The sequence below is a fragment of the Camarhynchus parvulus genome, chromosome 8, assembly GCF_901933205.1.
Source record: "Camarhynchus parvulus chromosome 8, STF_HiC, whole genome shotgun sequence".
NCBI classification, from domain to species: domain Eukaryota; kingdom Metazoa; phylum Chordata; class Aves; order Passeriformes; family Thraupidae; genus Camarhynchus; species Camarhynchus parvulus.
In genome coordinates, this window is record NC_044578.1 from 26029869 (window position 1) to 26054812 (window position 24944).

Below are 24944 nucleotides of genomic sequence, written 5' to 3' on the forward strand. Positions count from 1 at the left end.
CATTTGTGTTAATACAGCAGTACTTTTGAATCTCCTTGGAGAGATTAAATCCTGGCATGCACAGCTTCAGGGACTCATTTAGGAAAGCAGAGAATAAATATCCATTTGAGTTTTGACATGGTCTTTGGTTCTTGTGACCTAAACCAAGACTCTCCTCCTTCAATCATGGATTTTGCTCAGGCTCAGGGAGCACAGACAGTTCCACCAGGTGCTTGACTCTGCAAATACTCCAGAGAGGGAAGTGTCACAGCAGGATTTTGTCATCCCTCGATCAGAGGAGGAAAGGCTGGTGCTGTGAGCTCAGGCACAGACAACTCCAGCCAGGAAAAAGGAAAAGTGACAAGGGATTTTCCATCTGTGTACTTCTCTAGCACTGGAATCACGTTATTCCCAATTAACTCTTGTAGCATATGGGCTGGTTTGTGTGCACTAGGAATATTTCAGTGCAGTCAGGTATCTCTGTGTCTCTCCCTTCTGAGACTGGTCGTTACACCTTTGATGAGTCGCTTAATAGGCTCATTAAGGAAATGGAGGTTATCTCATCTAAGTGTTCACTCACTGAGCCACAGTCGCCTTCCTTTCAACCCCAGACAAAGAGGGAAACAAAACATTGCCAAATGCATCTCTGTGTGCAGCTCCCAAGGACACAGAATTCGTTTTTAAAGTTGTAAGGATTGAAAGCAGCCATCCTGCCCTATACTATGTAATTTCCTATCTATGGAACTGGGCATGGCTTCTAAACCCTCCATCCCATCACAGGAAAGATTAGGTGCTGGGATGGGGCACTCAGGAGGATAAAATGGAGGTGAGAAGTTTCCCTGCTCCAAGTAAATTTGGTTCACTGGTAGCCCCCAGATGGTTTTCACTGTAGCTGAAGTGCCACACAAATACAAGTTATGTGTAAATAAGGAATTAAATGAGTTATCACTGTGCAGGGTGTGTATAAAACAGGGAGCAAGGCCATTGTATTTTCCCTTTCCTCCTCCTGTTGGATTCCTGGACAAGCTGCTCATGTGGTGATGTTCACAGGGGTCCCAGGTCGAGGGAAGAGATGAGAATCTTGACTCCATGTTTCAGAAGGCTGATTTAATATTTTATTATATATATATTATATTAAAAGAAAATGATATACTAAAAGAATAGAGAAAAGGATTTCATCAGAAGGCTAGCAAGGAATAGAAAGGAATGTTAATAAAATCTTGTGACTGTTCACAGCCTCGACACAGGTGGCTGTCATTGGTCATCAAGTAAAAACAATTTCACATGCGGGGTAAACAATTCTCCAAATCACATTCCAAAGCAGCAAAACATGGGAAAGCTGAAGCTTCTCAGGAGAAAAGAGCCTAACGAAAGGATTTTTCATAAAATATGTCCATGACACTGCTCAGCCCCTCTGCTGACCCATCCCACACCTCCCCCAGTGGATCATGTGCCACACAGGTCCTGCTTGTGCCTTGCTGCCAGGATCCAGCTGCGTTTAGCAGTGAAAACAATCAGCTGGTACACTCCAGCCCCAGATTAGGTGACCCAGAGAAATATTTTATTCAGAACTCTCATTTAAGTCCTCCATGAAATGTCCAGGTGGTGTTCTTGGTGCTATCATAGCTCATTTCTCTCTAGTAACTGCTGTGTATGTAATGATCCTCCTCTGTGTCCACACGAGGCTGTTCCAGAAGGCTGGAGAGGAATTACCTGGCCAGAATAAATGGGTTTGTATTGCTGAGATTCAGGTACTTAAAGATTCACAGGGTGCACATTCCTTTAGTGAATGCAGAGATAGCATGGTGATAAAACCTGAGCATGTAATGCTGGGGGAGTATTTTAGGTAACTGCCTCTGAAAACATGCTCTGTGGTCAGCTGGCACTAACATAGCCAGGAGAGTCCAATAGAACTGGGTTTGAGCTATTAAAGATGGTTAATAAGTAATTAACCCAGGAGGTGACTGTAACAGACATCATTTGAATCAAGATTGAGTTATTGGTTTCCCAGGCATGCTCAGGAATGTATCGGTTTGCTGGCAGGACAAAGCCTCTCAGCCACGTTCATTAACAATCCCTGCATTCAGGAACCCCTCCTAAAGGATGCCTACAGGATCAGATTCACCAGTTACTTCTTCTTTCCTCACTGCTGCCAGGAAAAGGCCACCTCCCCACATTTCCATTCAATTTGTCTTTAGCTGAAAAGATGCTGATTTCATGCTCTCTTACCCTGCAGCAGCCAGCCTGTTGCTAAGATACTGAAAAGGCCAGGGTCTGGGTGCTTTTTTTCAGCCCACTGCAATTCTTATGTATTTATTTATGCATCTCATTTACATAGCTAAACAGATCTCTTCCCTACTGCAGAAGCAGAGCCACGAGGCTCCAGGTTGCACCAGGGTGCCTTGACTTGCATAGCTGCTTGTCCAGCACCATCCTCTGCCCTGTTCTTCCTGTTCATCAACTGAGCAAACTTCTCAGGAGATTTGTTGAGCTGGAGTGGCATCCAGGAGTGTGCTGGAAGTATGTTTTAAAGGCATAGCTGGCCATGGATTACCTACCCAGTGTTTGGTCACAACAGTCCTTGATGGAAATAAAAAGGGTCAGAACAAAGATGGCTTTAAGCCAATTTCTCTGCTTACTAATTTCAGCAGTGTCCACATTCCAGGCTTCTTGTAGCCTAACCAGCTCTGCCAGAGTGAGGAGATATCCTTCCCTAGCCAGGGAAGAGCCCTGCTGTACAGGCAGTTCTGCAGGACCAGCTGCATTTTTGTAGGGTGGGGCTGGGATCCCAGCCAGGGCACAGCTCTGTCTGAAATTGTACCCAGGGCAGGAGCAGGCTGCTGATGGAGTGTGCATGCACAGAGACACTGGCAGAGCATTTGTAGTGGCTACAGGTGGATAGCCGAGCTGTAATGAAAATGTTGCTGTGCCATTTGTTCCAGATGTGCTCCCCACACCAGAGAAGCTGGAAGTGGTTGGTGTGCTCTGTTCCATCCTGCACTGCCCAGAAAACCTCCTTGGCAAGCAGAGAATCAGTAGCACTGATGTGAGTGGCTTCTCACAACCAGGAAAGCATCAGGCAGGAGTACTGCACCATAGTCTGGCTCTGGTTTGTCCTGTTTGTCTTTTGTGAAAAACGCCCATCACTTGTTTTTAAAATTTGAAAAGTTTAATAGTAATAAAATGGTTATAAAAATAGCAATATAATTAGAGTAATAAAAATTTGGACAATTTGAATTAGGACAATATGAGACAATAAAAACAAAGAATTACAGACAGTCCAGGTACCTCTTTCTGGGCAAAATAAGCCCGAAAAAGGACCCACGTTAACAGAGGATTAACCCTTAAAAGCAACAGCCTGTTGCATATTCATACACCTCATCCATGATGCATAAATTCCATTCAAACACAGGATTCTGTCTGGGCAGTGTCAGCTTCTTCCTCTGAATCCTAACAGCATCTTCAGAGCTGAGCAAGGCGGGAAGAAGCTCATTTCTTCTGATAAGAGGGCAATAAATTATCTTTTACTGAAATATTTAAGTGTCCCGTGGCTGCAAGTCCTCTTAAAAAAAGTATCTTACATAGCATAGTTCCTATTTTAACATTTTTTATAACCTAAAACTATATTTAACACACTACTTAAAAAAATTAATACAGCATCATTTTCTAACATAACACATGTAATATTCATTTTAATATTTGCCAAAAGCCAATCATACAATATGTATCTTTCACATCTTTCTTTGGTGAAAGCACTGCCACACTCCTCAGTAAAAACTTCAGAGACAATTCAGAGCCTCTCAGAAGCTCCAGTATTTTGCACGTCCTGCACAATACTGTAGCTTGAGAAAAAGTGAGTGAATCTTGTAGAGATTTATTCGAACAAACAGGGACCAAACTGGTTTCTCCCCCTATTTCCTTTTTGTTTCATGAAGCAGAGCCAGCATTCATGAAGCTCAGTCTCTGGACTGTACTTCTTCAACAGATGTTGCCTTTTGGGCCTCTGCTTAGAGCCTTTGGCTGCACTAACTGACAGCTTCTTTGTCTAACTGCTGCAGTTTTCATTGTGGAATTCTTTTTGCTAAAATAATAATTTTTCTGCTTTGATGATCCAGCTGTTACCTGATTCTCTGGAGAAGAACAGAGAGAAGGACATGAACACTTGGGTTTGTACATACACGTCTGCAAAACAGGGGTTGTGCCCAAGGCCAGATGTAATTTTCTTTACGTTGAAGAGAGATGAGGAAGGTGATGTTTTAAGTCCAGATTGAATTTTCTTCTTATTTAATTTAAGCATTCAATTACCCATTTGGAAAGCTAAATTATATCTGAATGGCTTGGCATGCTCATGATGTATTCTCATTTTTTCTAAATAGACTCTTGGTCTTGTCATTTTTGACACATCTGTCACTGGGGTGTCCACTTCCTTACACCCAGAGGAATGCTGATGGTAAAACCTTTGCTGACCAGCAGCTCCATGTAGATTTTTAATTTGGCTGAGATTTCACAAGCCAAGCTGTGCTGTTTGTGTCAGGTGTGGGTTTTGGTGCCATTGTTCACCCAGAGCTCAGGTGCTCTGGCAGGTGGGGAAGTTACCTCATGTATTCTCTCAGCTGAGCTGTGAACGAAGCTCTGGAGACTTGGTACCAGCCTGAATGCCCAGGAATAACTTCTGCTGCCCTGAGAGGGCTTTTCAGGTACACTTGAAAAGATAAGTCAACACTTTCTTCATTTCCTTTGCTGAAGATAGGAAGAATAGGATCTTTCCTACTGGGAGATGTCAGAAAATCAGGGAGCATGAGATGATGTTTCACTTCTTGAATTACACCCAGAAGCAGACAAGTGGCTGGGATGGGTGAGGATCTCTGCATTTCTCATTCTGGCTCTTCCCACCTGGCACACTCAGCTGTCACTCTTGAACTTTCAGAGCTCTGGCAAAATGTGGGGTGGTTTGCAGTGCTGAAAAAGGGCAAAATAACCCTGAGCTGCCAGGGGCATTGCAGAGACACAGCTGCCCTGTGGCTGATCACTGATGTGTGCTGCAGACTCTGGTTCTCTCTTTGGTGGGAGTGGGCCCAGCCAGCTTCTATACCCTGAGGTCCTGTAACTCTGAAAGATTCAAGAAGAGCACAGGAATGCAAACAGTACTGATAAACAGAGCACCAGTTGTGCATTCTTACTGGAAAAATGAAAAAAAATTCAAAATGAGAAGAAAACCATAGTATTGCCCAACAAAATATCCTGGATGTTTTTTGCCATGCACTGCTGATAAGGGATGGCCAAAGGCACTTAGAGACAAAGTTAGGGTGTTCCATCTGCAGCTCACAGTGGGCTTTTTCTCTTGCTGCTGTTGCATTTAATTAGGAGAGATAAGAAAAATGACTCAGACCTGTTTCTGGTCTTTCTCAGTTTCACAGTTGTAACTAGCATGAAGGAAATTACCCTTTGGGTTTGCGTTTTCCCCATGAGATACCTTCACCCTCATGTCAGAGCCAGCAGTGTCAGGCTCTGTCACAAGTGTCACCAGTAGGACTCATTTTTTTTCACTCTCCTTAAAGCTGGGGTGTCCAGTTAATGTCCTGATAAATCAGTTGCCAGTCCCCAGGCAACTCTTCAGTGCCAGGAGTGTTACTGAGTCTATGTGTATTTTTCTGGGAAGGTTCTGCAGTGAGAAATATCTCCAGAAGAAAGGTACTGTGTGGTATTTCAAGAAACAACCCTAACACCTTTTTCATCTGTGATTCTATGTCTGAGAAAGGGGATCAAATTCATCACTGCTTTCCTAGAGGAATTATTTTTAAAGATGTCCATGCTCATTGCAGGGTTGGACAAGATGATCTCTAAATGTCCTTTCCAAAGCATTCTGTGATTCTGTGACAGAGTAACTGGAAACAGAGTTACTCTGTCACCAATGAGAGAAGGACATCTATAACCTTGGAAACCATTATGTAGGTGCCTGGGTTTACATGACATATGAAATTCACTGTAGACAGCAGCATAGCTTTTCTTTTTCATCTTAGTTATTACTTTCTTGTGAGCTGGTTTATTTTGTTTCATTCACTTTCCAAATAGTGAAACTAATGATGGTGATCATATAAAATATGGAAATACATTAAGGAATTTTATGGTGATAGAAGCCTCTTTTTAAAAACATTTTTTGCAAATCATTCTAAATTTTATTGCATCCTTTGTTTTTCTTTGTTTGATGGGGTTTTCTTCCTTTAGATCAAGCAGAAACTAGCTCTAACTCATTACCAGCGCTTCTCTTGCAAAACGGATTTTGCACAAACACTTTCTCTACATGAAAGACATAGTGAAAAATAACATACAGATTAGAAATTAGCGCTCAATTCTGTATCTAAATATAGGCCTCTAGCTGGATGTTGAGAGGAGTCACAGGAGTGAGGGAACTTCTAAGGGAGCTCAGCCCTTGCACTTGACCTCAGCTTAAGCAGCACTTTGTGCCCAGCCTGAGCATGTGGATGCAAGGAGAAATTGTCCTCCTGCCCTGTGGACATCTGTGCTGAGCTGGAGCAATCCCTTATCTTGGTATTTTTTTAGGGAGTGTCTCATTTCTTTTAGTTGAGTATTGTAGTAGTAAGTAATACAAGACCTAGAGTCAAGATTTTAAATAAAAGGCAAACTTGGGGAGGGTAGAAAAATATATGGAAATGTCTGGTTTCTGAAGAAATACCTGATTATCACACAGAGCTCTCTGATAACTGGTGGCAGCATTTGCCTTCTCTGCCCCCTCCATACATACCATTTGAGCTCTTAAAATAAGCTTATTAACAGTCAAATCAAGACAGGGTAATCTTTAAATCACACGTAAATACAGAAGATTTTCTCGTTGTGTTATACTGAAGCATTAAATGGAGATGCAGATTTTCCCAGTGGGAGACTAGATCAGCACAGTTAAGTACTGGAATAGTCTGTCTCCCAAATCATCTTGTGAGAACAGAATTTCCCTTTCACTGTACTGGATGATGATGAATAGGGATTTAGGGGCAGAGGATTATGTAGGGTTTAGATTAGTGGACACTACTGGTAGTCTCATACAGCTGATCTGCTTGCATGGTCCTGATCTTCCTTTCTCCCCTGGAGCTGACCTGTGCCAATTGCCAGGGAATTTGTGCAGAGGAGTACAGAGACTTAGAGCTGCTTTCTGCCTTTCCTAGCAAATGGGTCTCAGGTCAAATGCCTTCTCTGTATCAGCTGGCTGTTTGTTACCTTTAGTATTTACAATTACCAGCAAGTGCTGTTTGCTGGATGTTTTGAGGCTGCACTCAGTCCTGTGACCCCCAAGTTAATGCCTTGATTTTTAACTCCAGCATTGAGGGCCATGCCACTCTCCTGGAAGGTGGCAGTAGTTTGTACTTTTAATGCAAAATGCATGGAATGATCTCATTTCAGAGTCATCAGGCATGCCTCAGTCTAGACTGTGTCTCACAGTCCCACTGACTGCTAAACCTCAGGGAAGGTGCCTGGACTGGTCTGCCTGGTTTAGCCCAGCCTGGCTGACACCATGTGCCATTTCCTGCTCACCCACATCACTTCACTCTTAATTGCTCCTTATCTCATCTTTCAAGCAATCATAGGGCAGATTTATTTTTTGTTTTGGGAATATGCCCTTACCATCGTGCTGTTTCCATATAGAAATGTCTCAGCTTTCCCTTAGGGCTCCTGTCAGGGTGTCAGTGAGGTACCAGCTCAGCAAAGGTGAATTCGTGCATGGCCAGCTCCTGTGGGATTGATGAGCACAGGATGTGCTGGGGTCCTGCCTTTTTCTTCCTGTTACTTAACTACAAGAATTTCTTATGGCATCTGGCTCTCCAGCCTTTCCTTCTTTCCCTTTTTTTTTTCCCGTGTCCCAGACTGAAGGTCAGGTGCAAAGCGATAGTCAGTAAAGATAGTAAAACCTGACCTGAAGCAGGGCACTTCAGGTCATCTAGGTAAATATATCACTGCTTTCTCCCTGTGCAGCATGGCTGCTTCAGCACTGGAGCAAACTTGACAGACATCAGTAATAGTACAGCTTAGAGTTCTCCATTTTCCATTATTTTTACCTTTATTAGTCTTCCTTAGGGACATAGGTAAGGACTGTTAACCCCTCTTTGGGAAGAGAATGAAAAACATGGAGAGATGGAATCCTGGGCCCTGTGTGAGTCTCTTTATGTGACAGATGTTGCTATTTAATGTGCTGATTAATGTTAATTAGTGTCTTTTGTTTGCTGTAAGTGAAAAGACAGCAGGCTATTTGGGTGAAATCCCTGAATCAACCTGTACTGAAACCAGGCCAGAAATCCATGTAAATGCAGAACATCCCTATACAACTCTTATGCTAATTTTCTTGGATAATATGCTTGACCCATTTTGGTTTCTTTGCAAATTTTGGTTTCTTTTCAATACCAAGTGAAGCGATAAATGCAACAAGTTTAAAATACATTTCCCAGGTAGTGTTGAGTTTGTTATGGAATTTAGCTCTAAATGGCATTTGTGTGGTCTAAATGCCGTGCAAGCATTATTCAGTTCTTGGATTAGTAGCCCCAGGGAACATCAGAGACACTTGTAATGGCAAACAGGTTGTTAATGTTTGCCCATTCAGCTGTTGAGGGCTGGTGATTTGGCTGGAACAGGTTTAGGAGACACTGGCCATGGCTGTGGGGCAGGTGTGGGAAGGTCCCTGGTACCTGGCCCTGCTCTGGAGCTGTCACCACTTCTCTGAGCTGGAGAGTTGAGTTGCTTGTGAATGTCCGCTGTCGTGGAACTGGAAGGAGATAAAAAAGGGTCCCCAAAGTGAAGGGGGGACACAGGAGACAGGTGGCAAAAGCCTGCTGGTTTTTAGGAAATTATGCTCCAAGACAGATGAGGAATTTCTGCCCATTCATGGTTTCTGTAGTGTTCCCACTACTCCAGACTATTCTGGCCCACTCAGAGAGCATTAGGCTGGAGGAGAGTTTGCCTGTTGGGGAGCTCACTGGTACCACCCTCAGCTTTTCCAAAAAGGAGAAAAAATACCCTATTTTGCCAAAAGAAAAGGATGGGGAGAGAGGAAATATGCTCAGCTCAATTGGTTACATTAGGTAAATACAAAGTAGGCCCCAAATATCCTGTAAAATCTGTTTAGAATTTTCAAAAACTCACACTAAGATTCAGTATTTCTTTATTTGGTATCAATTCTGGCTCAGGGATGTCTGGTTCTTCCCTTGTTCCTCTGTCACCTATCACACCACAGCTCTTTGTGGGGCTAAGCAATAAAATCCACTGATAGTTGAGCTGGAGTCCTGTGCTGCCTTTGACACTGGAAAAAACATGAACAAGCAAAAAGTCAGTGCAACTCTAACCCAGATTCTCAGCAGGCAAGAAGGAAGTTGGTGAAGCAAAATATTTCTGGCATACAATTCACATCTGAAGGAAACCTAGCTGGAGAGAGGAAATTACTTCTTGCCCTTAGAAAACCTAATAGTGGCAGGATAGGAAAGATGGATGAACACATGAAGTAAAAATGTGAACTTAATAAATTAAAAATCAGAAGAGGTTCATGAATTCATTTTAAAAGGTTCAAAATAATCTGGAATGGACTGAGGTGAATAATGAGCATGTACCTGTAGGCTGGTGTCCCAGCTATGCTGCTGTTTAATCTTGTTCATGTTTGTGTGGTTCTAGAAATCAGAAGAGGCAGATTTCTTTTGGGCATGCCTTATTTAGCTGTAGTTCTCTAAGTTATGTAAAACCTGAAATGAAGAGGAAACTTGACCCAAACCCTTAAGATTTGAAGTGCTAATAACCACCTCCGTGGGGAACAAGCTAAAGCACAGCAGAATTAGCTGAGAATGGGCTTAGAGATAGCCAGGGAGTGCAGTAGGCTGGGCAGTGATTGGCTGCACTGCTCTTCCCCCTTTGGAGGTTTGGCGTGTGGCTGATAAAGAGTTTTGCTTTCTTTCTTTAAAGATCCTCTATAGGAACACTGTGGAAGAAAATCCTCATGCGGCAGCTGTTGCTTGGAAGCAGGAGTAGTGACATGCAGCAGATTTGGGGAGGCTGGGAGAGGAGAATTTGGGTATTTGGCACCATAAAATGAAGATTTCCAAGTCCTCAGCTCTTCCCTGTGTTGGGCTACACAGTTCCATCGAGGGGGAGTGCATCACCGGTGTGTCAGGAGTGCCTCAGCAATTCCACCTCTGCCACCCCTGGGAGAGCACATTCCCCCTCTCCAGTGGGATGGCTTTGCTGGCTTTAATCTGCAGAAATGAGTTTTCACTTGTGCTAGCTAATTGGGAGGATTTGCCCCTGTAACTGTATGTGCTAAAGCACATCAAGCCCAGATTTTTCCACACGTTTGGAGAATTATTTTAGGAGAAACACAGGTGCATACACCCACTTCTTTTGGGGGAAAAAAAATAGGCCATGCTAATTTGACATTTGAAATAATAAAAATAAATCTTGGAGAAGCAGTCACCGATCAGTCAGAGCCTGGAAACTGCATTTCTGGAATGGTGCAGGTCATTCCTGAGAGCCATGGTGACTCTGCATTCCAGCATCACGTGGAATCCAGGAGCATGTCTAAAACTGGAGCAGAGCTCCAGTTTCTGCTGCTCTCTGATGGTTGGCAAGCCCTTTGTGGGAGAGAAGAGAAGCGGTGTGTGTGATCCACAGAGTCCGACTTGTAAGCAGGTGGTTTTCACTAGCTGGATGTGTCTGAAAAAGCCCTTCCTGTGGGTTCAGAATTACAAGAAGAGCTGATACTATCATTATTCATTCCCACTGGGGGGGAAAAAGACATGTAAACTTATCTTGAAGACTGCCAAATGCCATTCCAAGTGCTCTGAAAGGGGTTTTATGTCTCCTTCTCTGAAGACGGCTGTGATCTTCCCGGATTCATTAATGCATGAGAGGCAAATCACAGAAAGGGCCTTTGTGTTCCCGGAGCTGTGGCAGGAAGGGAGGCTCACCAAGGAGCTGCACATACCTCACTTCCCCGTCTGTCAGAAGATCCTATCCCTGTCAGATAGCAGCAAGACATTCCTGGGGGTGGAGTGAGAATGAATTTATCTTGGGAGTGAGCAGGATTTTGCTTTGCTAGGAGAGCTGGTTTGCTCAATTCAGGAATTTTCCGTTCACCTCTATTAACCGCCGGCATATAAATCCCAACAACTGCAATTAGAGCTCCTTACCTTAACAGGTTCACAGTTTTCTGCAGCTCACCTGTCCTTCTGCTGGCTCTCCTCTGTCTCCTGGCTGCTTCCTTGCACGGCTTCTCCAAAAATTCCTGCTTTAGAGGTAGGATTTCACAGCTGTGTCATGGAGGGGGCTGCGTTCCTGGTCCTTGAGGAAGGTAGATGTGGTGTTAGGCAGAGACTCGCTCTTTGCTGTAAGGAAATATGAATCTTCTGCGTGGGTTTTATGGTCTTTTGGTAGATTATTCATCACTTCAGCATCCAAAAAGCCCAGCAGAGGGGAAGGCTCTGTGTGGAGGGGCTGGGAGGAGTGTGTAGTGTGGCCTGGGGAGGTGGTGGAGGGCACCTGTGCTTGGCCTCTCCCTTCCAGCTACTCAGGTGTGAGCAGGCTGCACTTGTGCCTGGCTGGATGTGTTTGCTTCTGTCAGTTTGATTCAAAATATTTCGTTTACCTGGCTTGATAGTTATAATTTTGTGTGCTGATTCAGGGTACAGGCTAGGCTGTTATCAGGGAGGATCACAGGATTTGCAGGCAGCTCGGCTTCATTAGCTTGAAACAACTGAAAAACATTCTATTTAAAGAGATGCATCAGCCGACGTCACAAATCAGTTGTTAGTTCTTGCAGTTGCTAGTTAGAACATGCCAAAATTGTAAGCCCTTTGTTATGAATAGGTATGAGAATTACTGAACTAATTATACAATAATATGCAGATGTAGTTCTGTTAAATAACTGTAACCTCTCTGTCTAAAGAGGAAAAGAAAAAGCTAAATAATTCCTTCTAAATGGAAATGCCTGTTGGCTAAATCAGGGGAGGGGTTCGACTGGCTGCAGCTGTGGAGTATGTTTGACAATTTGCATCCTCCACCTCCTGCCCTTATTGCAGCATTAATTTGGTCTTTCATTAACACGGCAATGTTTGCTGTTCCACCACCTGCTCCCTCCCCTGCCTACCTGGGCAGGTGCCAGCCCCTGGGTGGGAGGGATTGGGAAGGGATGTGGGAAGGGACCCAGCTCCGCAGCACTCCAGGGAGGGGCACCAGCAGCCCCACGCTCGGAACTCGCTCTTCAGGAAGATCCCAAACCCCCCCAGGCAATGGAGGCGAGGAGGAAGCAGCGTTTAAAGGCTTCAGCAAACCTGAGCTGGGCTTGGAACAGCAGGTAGGAAGTTTCTACAGGTGACACGGAGAGCCACCTTGTCGTCAGCCGGGCTGGAATCTGAAGTCTTTCTACTGCAGGAATTAATTAATTCCTTAGGAAAAAAATGCCTTTGAAGTAAAACGAGGAAAAATTGAACTATACGTGCATTTCAAGGAAAAAATATCTTTCTTCGTCCTGCAAGGGTTAAGCATGATCAGAATCTGCTTTAGTCTCAAGAGTTTAACCTCAAGTGCTGCATTTTTTGTTTGCCATAAGCCTATTAGAACTCTCTGTTTCCTAGCAATAACATGTAATTTCTCCCCACTATATAAGTGGAAGAGATGTTAAGGTTTTAATCCTGCCCGCTAGAGCTGTTGCTCAAGTTTCCTATTCAAATGCAAATAGCACCTGGTGCTATTTAGATAGCTGCAATCTTTGATAACGATACTCCAGGAAGAGAGGAGAAAAAAGCAAGGTGGGTCTGACTGTTCATTCTGGAAAGCAAGAGTGTAACCATATGCCACACCAGCCTGCACTGGACATTTCTATCAGATTTTTTGCATTCAGCACGGACTCTTTTTGGAGACAAATGGATGGCCGGAATGATTTCTGTTTCTTGAGCAGGTATGATTTTTCACCAGGAAGAAAAGGCTTCCAGAGAAGATAAAAATGTAGTGGATGGAGTTTTACTTTGCCTGATTGTCCTGAAAGGAGTTTCTTCTGGGACATTTTGTTCTCCTTGTGCAGTTTTTGCTCTGTGTCAGATAGATAAAAGAAGTTATGATAAATTAATTGGGAATTCAGGAGCAATTTGGGAGGCGGCTCTGCTATTTAGGATTCACAGACAAGAGATAACATATTACTTCTTACCTAAAACAAGACCAGTGCCAGATCTCAGTTAAAAAACTTCTTCTGTGGAAAGTTTTAATTGCATAAATTGTTTGCATTTCACTTGTGGTGATACCAGTTTATTCAAGAAAAAGCTTTACAGCCTTGTTGCATTTTTCAGGGCTGTTTTACCCATTATTACATATGGAAACTGAAGGTCACTTTTTTGGAGGGTTGTGACTTGATGCCATCATCTTCTTGCTAAAAGCAAAGTATCTACAGGGTACAGAATCAGTTGAGATCTGCAGGAAAGCAGAAGTGTGTGTTTTGAAAGATTTTAAAGGAGAGATTTAGAAACTGGCAGAAAATTTCAAGGAGTGCTTGAAAGAAATCAGCATTATACCGATCTCTGTGAATTTACAAATAATCCAGAAGCAGCAATTCCTTGGAAGGGAAGAAGCAGCAATTCATTGGAAGGGAATACTCTGCTGACAGGAATATCGTCTTTCATGGGAGAAAAGTGGACATAAAGAATGAACAGTTGCTACCAAACTGGAGAAGCACAGCCGTGATTTCAGTGCTGTCTGACAGATCTTGCCTTGTTCAATACTAATCTGTTCTGTCTCCTGCTGCTTCATCTTTGGCCTACTTCTGGAACTAAAAGAGGTTCCTGCCTTCCTCCAGACTTCAGCAGAAGCCTTTTGCAAGCCAGGTGCTGGGAGTGGGAGCAGGTGTGCCCTGTGTGCCTCCCGTGATTCCAAAGGCGCCCTTGGGAGGCAAACCCGATCTGCTGGGTCATGTTTTCTCTCTGGTGACACTCCTTCCCCAGGAGCGTCTCCAGCTGGGTGTGAGCAACTGACAGGAGCTGAGCCTTGGGCTGGGACCTGCTGAGGGCAGCCAAGATGATGGAAGAGGTCTCCATGGTGGTGGCTTACGATGCCCACGTGTTTGGGCAGCTGCGCGATGAGGACTTGTTGGCCAGCCTGGTGGCAGGCAGCAAACCCAAAGCTGTGGTAGGTGTTCCTCCTTTGCCAGTAATGCTCAGAGTTTACTATTCAGTGCCCTTCTTTGTTCTTCAGTTTCTCTTTTTATTACTTAGTTTCTATTTTATTACTTTTTCAGAAATTTGCTGTCATGTATCAACAAAAGGAAATTAATCTATTTCAGAAGAGATTATTAAAATATCTTTCTTAAGTTTAGAAGTTCTAAGAGAAAGTTCTAACTTCTAAGTTTAGAAGAAGATTATTTGCTCAGTAGGGTCATAGTTAAAATAATATTTTTTACATAATTGGAATAATAATCCAATCTAGCTGTAGACTCTAAGTCAAGAGGTTGGGGTAGATGCTGTTTCTGGGGTGCAGGTACCCTCATCATGAAATCTGAGACAATCAGTCCCTTCCTTAAGAATGGTGATGTTCCACTTTTATACATTTTGAAATCAGCATAAATATCTGTGAAAACCTTTTTAGTTGAATGAAATATGATATTTCTTTGTAAATAGCATATCACTTCTGTAAGTGACACATAGAGTGTGGTCATCTCCCTCTGTCATGGAGGTCTCAGTGCTTGGAGGGAGCTGCAGGCTTTGAAATTCGGTGCAAGAGTTCATCTTTGGCCTCAGATCCTACAGCTGAGCCCATGTGGGAGCTAGGATGCCTAGAAGCAGTCAGAGGGAGTGTTTTGAAATAAAAATATATGTATTGGTGTTGAGCTTAATGTGCAAGCAGGTGCAGTTAGCATTTCAGGCTAAATACAAATTCAGCAGCCCAAAGAAGTGCTCATGTGTGCAGATTTGGGGCTGGGTGTGTGTTTGTACCCAGTCAGCTCCTCTGCTGCGACAAAGGAAGGTGTTCTCAGAAAAGGAGAATTTGCTTTATTGTATCTTGGGTAAAGCATCTCTGTGCTTGTTTCCTGCTGGGGTTTTTCTGCCTCTCCATGCTCAGGAGATCACAGATGTATGAACTCATTTCCTGCATCTCATGTAGTATGGATGAAAATCAGAATTCTGCCCAATCCCTTTTATTATGATGCTTTTTCCTGTCTCTGGCCTTCTTTAGGCCAGAATTTTCAAGGTCCATTACAACAAATAGATAATAAATCTAGAAATTCAGTATGGACAAAACCATGCTCTAAGATGATGTGGTCATCATCAGGGCTGAGCTTTGGTTAACAAGCATATCAGGAGTCACACACTTTTCCCTTGCTGGATATTTTTAAATATGTGGTGTCCCTTAATTCACTGTCCAGCCACACAGCCTTTCCTCTTGCCCTGCCTGAGCTGGTGCCTGTGGCAGCCTGTGCTTTTGCCCGGAGGCCAGAGTAGGATCTCCTTCAGACAGGACCTGGTGTTGCAATAGGATTAACCCGAGCCTGGTACTGGCAGCTCTGGGAGAGCCTTAGGGTGAGTTTGTTTCAGCAACAGAGGGTTGGTTTTTCCTGGGGGATTCCTGCCCTGAACTGCTGGGTGTTCTAGAGCTAGCACTGGTAGTTGCTGAATTAAAATCCCTGTGGTGAGAAGACGTTTCATGGTGGCTTACCTTGTGATTTAACCCTTTGGGAAGTGCTGCCAGGATGGGCTCAGGGGTGGCTCTGCAGGTCTGGGCAGCTGCAGAGCACAAGGAACAGGAACTGTGTTCTGCATCTCTGAATCAGCTGCGAGTGACCAGGAGAGAGAGGAACTGGTGTGAAAGCACCACATCACATCTCCAGATGATTTCTGCCACTCTGAAAATAACATGAAAAACATTTCTCTATGAAGTAACTGCTTATCTCCTAGTAAACAGAGAACAAATGTGGGAGGAAAAGTATCATTATTACTTTTATTTAGAGGATCTGACTAATTGACTTTACTGTAAGGGTTTGTTCTGCTCAACTTTTTTTTTTCCCTGGAATCAAAGTGTATTAACATATTTGTGTATTAACATGGGACTTTGAGCAGCCTGGTCTAGTGGAAGGTGTCCCTGCCCACAGCAGAGGGTTGGAACAAGATGGTTTTTAAGGTTCTTTGACCCAAACTATTCTAGGATTCCATATTTCAGTGCATTACGAAGTGCATTATTTGAGTGCATTATGTACTAGTAAACAAATTAAGAAATATGTTTTTTATTGGGTTTACATAGACTGCTTTTTTAAGTGGTTTTTGAAGGATATTAACTAAGCAAATAATGGTGCAAACAACCTGCAGAGGTTTAAAATGAAGCTGTCTTCAGGATTGTGATAGGACTAGACAATGCATGGGGGTCTGCACTATGAAGGGACAGGACCTGATGGCTCAGAAAGGGTTTTTTCAGTTCTCTGCTGCTGCATTTAACTGTGGGACAAGCTGACAGTCAGGATAAGTTGGAGCAAATTGTGTTGACTCTCTCACAGTCACTTCACCAGCTTGCACAAAGGTGTGGTCTGTACACAAAGGGACGTTCTGCAGGAAGCATTTGTGCACATTTTGTGTATTCTAAGAGTTCATATTAATGGCACAGCTATGTTGCAATCTGGGGTTCATCTGCTGGGTTTGCAAAATGCAGTTTCAGTTATTTTGAAAAGCTTTTCTATTACACCAGTCAGGTTGCAGGGAATAAAAACCAAAGTTCTGTAAAGATTTTCATTCTGTGGCTGGGATTGTGTTGTTGGAAGCTTTCTGGCATTACAAGAAACTCATTGCAGTTCCTTTGGCTTGTGCAGTGGGCTGGGGTGCACAGGAGTCTCTCCTGCACAGAGAGGCACATGTCACCATGTGAGGTGACAAAGGGTTAATGCCAAAACCAAACCAGGCCAGGTGAGAGCTGTGCAGGTTCCTCGTGCTTTGGGCCAGCCCTGTGTGACCACCTGACACAGCCAGTGCCATGAACTTGGGCACAGGCAGAATTACCTGCTGTTAGCCACCGTCATCTGTAGCCATCTGAATTATGTGTCCATCCCTTCTAGCTGTGTTTTTCACTGGAAAGCTTAGCAGTATTTTTATAATGTTGTTCTAATGCTCTTAAACAGTTAAACAGGATGTGGATGATCTAAGGTCTTGTTATTAAATATGTTTCACTGTGTAATAGCAATCCCCCCACATATATTATAATACAATCAGTCATATTACAGTGTCACCATGAAATGCAGCTGTTTGCTGTGTGGTCTTGCTTTCAGAATTTCAAGTTGTTCTGAACCTGCTTTGCACAGGCAGGGAGAGCAGCATATATAAGTGGGCTGCTGTGTAGTTTGTGCAAGAATTGAGCAGCTTTACTGTGGGGAATTTCAATTTTCAGTTTATCTGCAGAAAACTTGGACTCAAGGGGTTATAGAAATGCTATTCTAAGTGGTATAATCCTCTTAATCCAGAGCTGAAGGACGTTCTTGTGGAAAGCTTCATTGTATTTCCATTTTCCTGCCTGCCTCGCTGTGTTTAGCTCTCTGTTCAGGGGAATTATCAGCCATTTCATAGAAGGAATTTGTGGTTGCACACTGGCAGACCCTGCCGTAAGGATTTCTGAGCTCTCAGCTTCTCATCAAAGCTGAGCTGAGGAGGTTTGGAGTGGGTGGGTGAGCTGCAAAGCGGGTGAAGGACTTGGGAGGCCTGGGAGAAGCGCAGTACATGGTCATCCATGGGTTGAAGTCCAACTGGCAGGGAGCTGAACATTTTTGGGGGTTGGCAGTGGGACTGTGTTTAACCTCTTCAGGCCAAGACACCAGCAGAGGATGCACCCTCTTTTCCAGGGGTCAGAAACCAGAGGGAGAGTGCTGGGCTGAGAGGAGCTTGCCAAGGTTCAGCGAGAGCAAAGGCAAATGCAGAATCCTGAGCAGGATAAATCTCAGAATCTCTGCTGGTCAGAGTGACCCCAAGATGTGTCAGAAAGTCTCTTTTCCCAGCCCAGCAGTTGAAGACGGAGTCAGAGCTCTTCTATTCTTGTTCTCAAGGTTGCTTATTATTTCTTATCTATAAAATTCTTTCTCTGACCCACCAAGGTCTGTCTAGCAGGTTGGGTTGAGGCACACTGCCCATCCTTGGGGCAGTGTTATCTTTTTATACTAAAAACTACATGTACATTATTTACCATAACTTCCCAATACCTATCACCTATGTTAGACAATGACCTACTCTAAACCAATCTAAAAATGCCACCATCACCCAGAAGTTGGAGGCTGGGAAGAAGGAAAAAGGAGAGGGTACACCCAAATTCCTCCGTCTTAGGACCCCAAGCCCCCATTCTAAAAACCTCAAAAATCTACTTTTCACCCCGTGACAAACTAACTATTATTCTACTTAAACTTTCTTGACTTGTAATTCTTCATACAAGGTTGGTAATTGTTTTTTCCAAGGGCTAAATCAAAGGCACAGGGGTCTTGGGCTCTATGCTAAGGTCTCTGAGCCCCCTGGCAGGATCTGGAGACCTCCAGGGCAGCCAGAGGAATTTCCTGGGTTCTGACAGCTTAACTCCATCATCTCTGCAGGATGGGGACCGCATCTCTGGACAGCATGAGTGCAGGCTGGGAGTTGTGGTGGATAACCTGCAGTGCCCAAGGCTGGCTGTGCACAGACAGGTGCCAGTGAAATGTGTGTCTGTCCCTGAATCCTCCTGAGCCCACAGAGACCAGGGATATTCCCTGGTTAAAGCAAGTGGAGTGGAAGGCTGATGGGAAAGGGAGGGTCTGACTGCATGGTGAAGGATGGGAGAATTGGGGCATTTAGCCTGAGGAGGAGAAGGCTCAGGAGGGATCTAATTGCAGTCTCCAGCCATCTAAAAGACGTTCATAGAAAGCAGAGAGCCAGACTCTGAGGCACACAGTGACAGGACATTGCATTATGACAAATGGGTGTAATTTGCAGCTGAGTCAGTTCTGGCTCAGCACAAGGAGAAGCAGTTCCATCCAGGGAGGCCCTGGCATCTCCATCCTTGCAGGCCTTCAGGAGCAGCATGCAGCATGCTCTGGCTTTGAACCTGCCCTGCCTGAGCAGGAGCTTGGTTTGTGTGCCCCCTGGAGCCCTTCCAGGCTCAGTTTTTCCTTGAATCTCTAATTCTGCCTGGGTGGAGCCCTGCAGTACGGAGTCCCTGGCAGCACTTGAGCTTTTGGAGCCCATCTTTCCCTGGAGCTGCTGCCGGAGGAGGAAGGGAGTTTGGGTGGTCACTCTTATGGCAGTTGGCTCTTTCCCAGGTCCAGTCCTCATCTGAACCCATTCTTTTCCAGCACAGGGGTGTGTTTCAGTAGAGGAAGCTACTTCCAGAAATTCAAATGTATGTGTACAGTTTCTGGTTCTTCTTCTGCACTGTTCTTTCTTTCTGTGTGCCATTTGCAAATTCTGTTAGTTGGATTCTATCTTTCATTTGCAGGCCACTGATGTAGTGTTTGATAGTGCTGGATCTTTGATGAGGCCCAGAAAGACCCAGAATGTCATTGACCAAAAATGAAAGATGTCACTGGATAATGATTCCCTTTCACAATGGCTTTTTGACCCATTTCCTGAGCTTTTTAATTCATGCTTTATGGTTGTTGGATACTTCTTGGAGGGTCTGGCTTTTAAGAAAATAAATCCCTCAGGTGGTAGTGAAGCCAGTGCTAGAGAAGACTCTTAAAACTGTAAAGATACTTTTATCAGACAGTGTTGGAGATTAGGATTTTTCCTTTTTTTTCTTAGGAATTTTCTCCCATTTGTTGCCTAAGAGATGATAACGACTGTACACAGGAGAGCCCTAGTTGTTACACATCTACAGTGGACAAATATTAGGAAAGCCTATGTATTTGTTTTGCTTATGTAGGATTTCTTATGTAGGATTTCTTATTTGTCAATATGTAGGATTTCTTATGTAGGATTTCTTATTTGTCAAGTGAATTTTTGATGGCAGAAAGACATTTTGGGATTCTGAAAAGCATCTGCCACAGGCAGAACATCCTTTCCTTGGCCCTTTTTTGTAGGCACTGTGCTCAGTGTAAAAGTACACACTGGTGTTTAGAGTTACAGTTCAGGGAATCCAAATTCCATTCTCTTTTCCTGTGCTGCTGCAGGACTGCTGCACAATGGGGCTTATTGAACATCTCTCTCTCTCAGCTTGCTCTTAGTTCAGTGTTTTGCTAACTGAGCCTAACTAAGCAGATCTTTAAACAGCAGGGCTGCAGAAGAATAATGGGCTATACCTGGCTCAGTGGATTTTCCTGAATGGAAATACATTGTGGAGATTAAAATCTGACAAAGGATCTGGTGTTGGAAATGATCCAGCGTCACTGACTCTGCTGCTGCTGGCTTGAATCACAGCAAATTGTGCAGGTGCTCTGTAAATTTTGCAACCTGCCTTTCTCTTGTTTCTATAAATTCCTTCAAATGTGCCATTGCAATTGAGACAGTTTGATAATGGACTAATGCAAAGAAATTAAACAAAATTCACAGCAGTGCTGGTTTCCTTTGCCTTCAGGTGGCTTTCAGGTTGGTTTTCTGTAATCCTGAATACTCTCTTCAGGAATTCTTGAACCTACAGAGCTGGCAAGGAGGTGACTTGCAGCAAGAAGAGACATCCCCTCCTGCATAGAAGGGATGCTCAGGTGTGCTGGGGTGGAGCTGTTTTGCCGGTACAAAAAGAGCATTTCTGTCAGTTCTGTTTCCAAACACGAGGTGGAGAGAGGCTGTTGTGCAGCAGGTGCTCAGGCCTGCATTCAGCAGGACGTCTCTCCAAGGAATTTCAGGGAACAATTCCTTTCCTTCTGGCTTAGATTGTAAAATAGCATCTGACAGTTGGGCCTTTTATTGTGCCCCAAAAACCAGGGATCAGGTGGTGCTGAAGGAGCTTTGCAGTGTGGGATGAATGGGATGCTGCAGCATGGTTAAAACTCTGGAGGAGGGCTCTTCCAGGGCTTTCAAACTGGTAAAACAGCCTGTTGCCAGTGAGCCCTTCCCTGCATGGTGTCAAAAGGAGTGTCAGGAATTCTTCAAGCTGTGCTCCAGCCTGGAATTTCTTTTTAGGCAGCTGATGTCAATCCTACATTAATTGTTACAAATGGATGTTGCAGGTTTTCTGTGCAGAATACCCACCCCAAATAGAGTTTTTTTAAGAGAGAAATTACAATTTTCCCTTTCAGATTTCATGCTTGTGGCTAAGAACTCATTGGTTTTTAGAGAAAAATTACAATTTTTCCTTTGAGTTTTCATGCTTGTGGCTAAGATCTCATTGGAGATAGAGTTGTTCAGATTTTACTGCATGATAGCCAAGTACAATATCCCATTCCCCCCTTTAAAGTCCAATCCAGGAGACAAGTCTGTTGTGTCAGCATAGTACTGTGGGGTTTGATGCTTTCCTTTTCATTATTCCCTCCTCCCAGGAGAAAAATGGCTTTATCTATTTTTGAGCCTTATTCCTAGACAGGATACTCTGCATTGCTTTTGCCAGCCACATTTTAAGGGAAAGGATGGCACAGTTGCTCACAGTTATGACAAGTTAGATAAGTAGCACCAAGGCAGTTTTTTAATCTAATTTTGTTACACTGCAACTTTCATTTGGCTTAATAAAGTACTTAAATAGAGCTATATTCCTTCAAATCGGGCTGCTTCCTTCCTGGAACTTGATGTAGTTGTATTTCAAATATAAAGTATTATAAACTGGAACAAAATAGCACAGTTTTGAGTGTGAACTGAGATGCTGCGTGTGATTGGAAATTTTTTATTGCTAAACTGCTGAGCTTCTGTGTAAAGCTCAGAGTCCTCACCTGACACTCAGAACCAAGCTTTGTTGTGAAATTTCTTCTGATGCTGTTTTAAATCATAAGGTGAAGGAAATGAAGTACACACAGGTGTAACTCCCATCTCCTCAAGAGAGAGGCACTTGTGGTGTGGTTTGTGAGAGCCTCTTGTGGCAAATTCCTCAAGTTGGAATTTGCTTGGTAATTCCAGCTGAGGTGGGGGTCCCAGCAGGGTGGGTGTGTGGGATGGATAAATGGGAGGCTGGGCTGGGCTGCTCCAGTGTCTGTGGTCACTGTCAGTGGGGATGGATAAAAGGGAGGCTGGGCTGGGCTGGTCACTCTCAGTGGGGATGGATAAAAGGGAGGCTGGGCTGGGTTGGGCTGCTCCAGTGTCTGTGGTCACTGCCCACCCAAAGCAGGCTGGGGAGGCTCCCCCCTTTGCAGGGGTACAGAACCCCACCTCAGCTTGAATTACCAAGCAAATCCATCACCAGTGAAATGGAAAATTGTGTCACCTGCTTCAAAGAATGAGAAAGCAAGGCACTGCACACTTTCTTAATTGGCTTTTTTCTTTTTTTTTTCTTCTCTTTTACACTGAGGCAAGAACTAGAGAGAACAAAGTGTTAAGAGTGAGGAGATAGAGAATACTGGCTACATTTTCATGTGGAGGGACAGTGTATTTTTGGAGTGTTAATGCAGTGCTAGAGAAAGGAAGTGGGGAGCTGGGAAACAGCTCCCCGCTCAGTGCTGGAGATCAGAAATGAAGTAATAGGATTTCACTATCAGCATCAGCCTCTGGCTGTCTGCAATATGTTCAGGAAATCACTTCCCATCTCTGCTTGCATTTCCTTGGCTGTCAAATGAACAGAGCCATAACTGCCTGCTCTGAGTGCTGCAGCTGCATTAGAGCAATAAAGCACGGGGCAGGAAGGAGTCACAGGTGTGATTTATGAACCCAGCAAGGTCAGGCTGTAAACAGCTGCAGGAATCACAGAGTGAGGGCAGGGTCTCCTGAAGCTGAGCAGGTGCTGATGTACACTGTGCGTGCTCAGGAGTGCCAGGAAGTGAAGGGAATCTCTCCAGCCCTGTCTGAGCAGGGGCAGCTCAAACCAAAGTGGTTTTGTTTCTCTCCCACCATGCAGTGAGTCCTTCAAGCATTTGGTGCCATTGGGTTTTTTCAGGAAGAGGTTTTGCTTGTTCAGTTCTTCTGTGTGGATGTTTTATTAAGATGCTCTGCATGGGTGTTGCCCTGCATATAACTACTTATAACATGATTTTATACTTGAAGGCAATAAAATAAAACAGCTCCATGACATAAGATATTGAGATAAACAATTATGAGGAATGTTTATACACTGTAAGAGTCTCCTAAATTTGATAAGCATCAGTTCAAGCCAATATACCCCATGGTGCTAAAGAAAGAAAAAAGGAATCAATATTGCAGAAGCTTTTACAGAGAATTTATGAGCACTTTGTTCAGGATCAGTTCATGAAGACTGAAGCATAGCTAGCACTGTGCACTTACTTATGGAAATGCTTACTGAGAAATCCCTTGTTGAATTCACAAACTGTTTCAGGGAATTAAATTGGGAAATACGGAAATGGGCTTTTAAATTTCTTTTTTCCATTTATTAGTGTATACTCAGAAGAAGAAAGTGCTGTAATAAATTATCAAACTCCTTTGAGAAATGTGGCTGGATAGACTGTAGCAGTGTAGTCCCTGCCAAAGTTCTTGGGCATACTTGCTCCAGTTTCTATTTTACAAGATAAGTGGATTAGTATGGGCTGGTTTGTGGTAGGAGTTCCCCTTAAGATAGATTTTCATTGTATTTAGGTACTTCCCAGTTAAGGTTTGTAACATCAGTCACTATCACCTTTCAAAGAGCTGTAAGCTGTTTCCTATATCATGCCTGATGCTTGCATGATCTGATGCTTGTTTCAGGTATTATTTACTGTCAGTATTCCCGGGAAAGCGTTGCTGTGCTGATTCCTTGCTGGAGAAGGTGCCAGGCACATGGGCCATCCCTCAGCCCAGCCCATGGCCAGGGATGGCTCTGTGGTGCTGAATGAAGGAGCTGATCCCTCCAGGGCCCCTGAGCACCCACACGTGGTCCTGCTCACAGCTGGGAGCTGAAATACAAGCAATAGATGAGAAGGGTTGATGGAATGAATTGAGCATTAAGCAATGGTTGGTAGTTGTGAGAGGAGGAAGCCCCCAACACCCAGTGCCAGGCTAAAGGGAGCAGCACTGCTCACATAAGAGTAGGGGGGTACAGGGTTGGGACTGTGCAATCTTCACCTTCCCTTTCCACCCTTATCTCCCTGTTTACACACACAAAATCAATTTACAGACACACAAACTTACAACACAAATTTACAGACACAAAATCTCCTACATCTCTTGTTCCTTCCAATGGCTAGCTTCTTACTGAAGCACTCGCTGTGTGAACAGGAGTCTTGTCTGTCTGTCTGTAGTGAAACTTAGTTCTTACATGCATTTTAAAGGTTTCAGTGGAAAGCATCAAGAATCAGGAGAATCTTTGGCTGAACAGATCATCATCTAAGTTACGCCTGTGTTGTGCCTTTCTGCCATGCTGCACCACAAAATCTCCCTCATATTCATCTTTATGTCCTGGTGGTTGCATAGTGGAGCACAAAACTCCACAGCAGAACCTGAGGACTGTGTTTGGAGGGTGTCCTTATCACACCCCAGCTGGGGAGCCTTGATCTGGTGATCCAGTAATTCTGGTGAAAGGAGGGGATGGAGCAGGCTTTGGACGTGTGATGGGTTTATTTCATTTAAAACACTAGACTGAAATTATTTCTAATTCTTATGATTATTAAATAGCCTCAACAGTTTCAGGCTGCAGCGAAGCACAAATAGATACTATTTATGCTGGGTTTGTGTTAGGAGGATTATTCAGTTGAAATGTATAAAAGCATCTCTCAGTCACTTTCATTTCATGGTGTTTTGTGTCGTCAAAGTGAAATTTTCTTGTATGCTTGCCCAATGTACTTCATTCATGCTTTTATCTTTACTGTTTTCTCTTTGTTTGCTTTAAGGGGGTTGATTTCAGTTTCCATCAGTAATTGTGGGAATTGTTGCTGCTTTATTAACGCTTTGCAGATCATGGGTTTCATGTTTGCTACTTGCACCTCCCTCTGCAGCAACACT

The 24944-nt window shown here is 43.8% G+C and overlaps 1 protein-coding gene across 6 annotated transcripts in view; it reads left to right on the forward strand.

Moving 5' to 3' along the window:
• RABGAP1L (RAB GTPase activating protein 1 like) overlaps positions 1-24944 on the forward strand; it is a 226037-nt gene that overhangs the window by 186093 nt on the left and 15000 nt on the right. Inside the window, exon 1 of one of the 6 annotated variants that reach the window (XM_030953938.1) lies at positions 11053-11259. The exons of 4 other annotated variants lie outside the window; for them this stretch is intronic. Coding sequence is in view for 1 of the 2 variants with exons in the window: in XM_030953937.1 (XP_030809797.1) it covers positions 14026-14136 (111 nt within the window). In the remaining variant the exon portion in view is untranslated. One more of the 6 variants, XM_030953937.1, reaches the window with a different exon arrangement.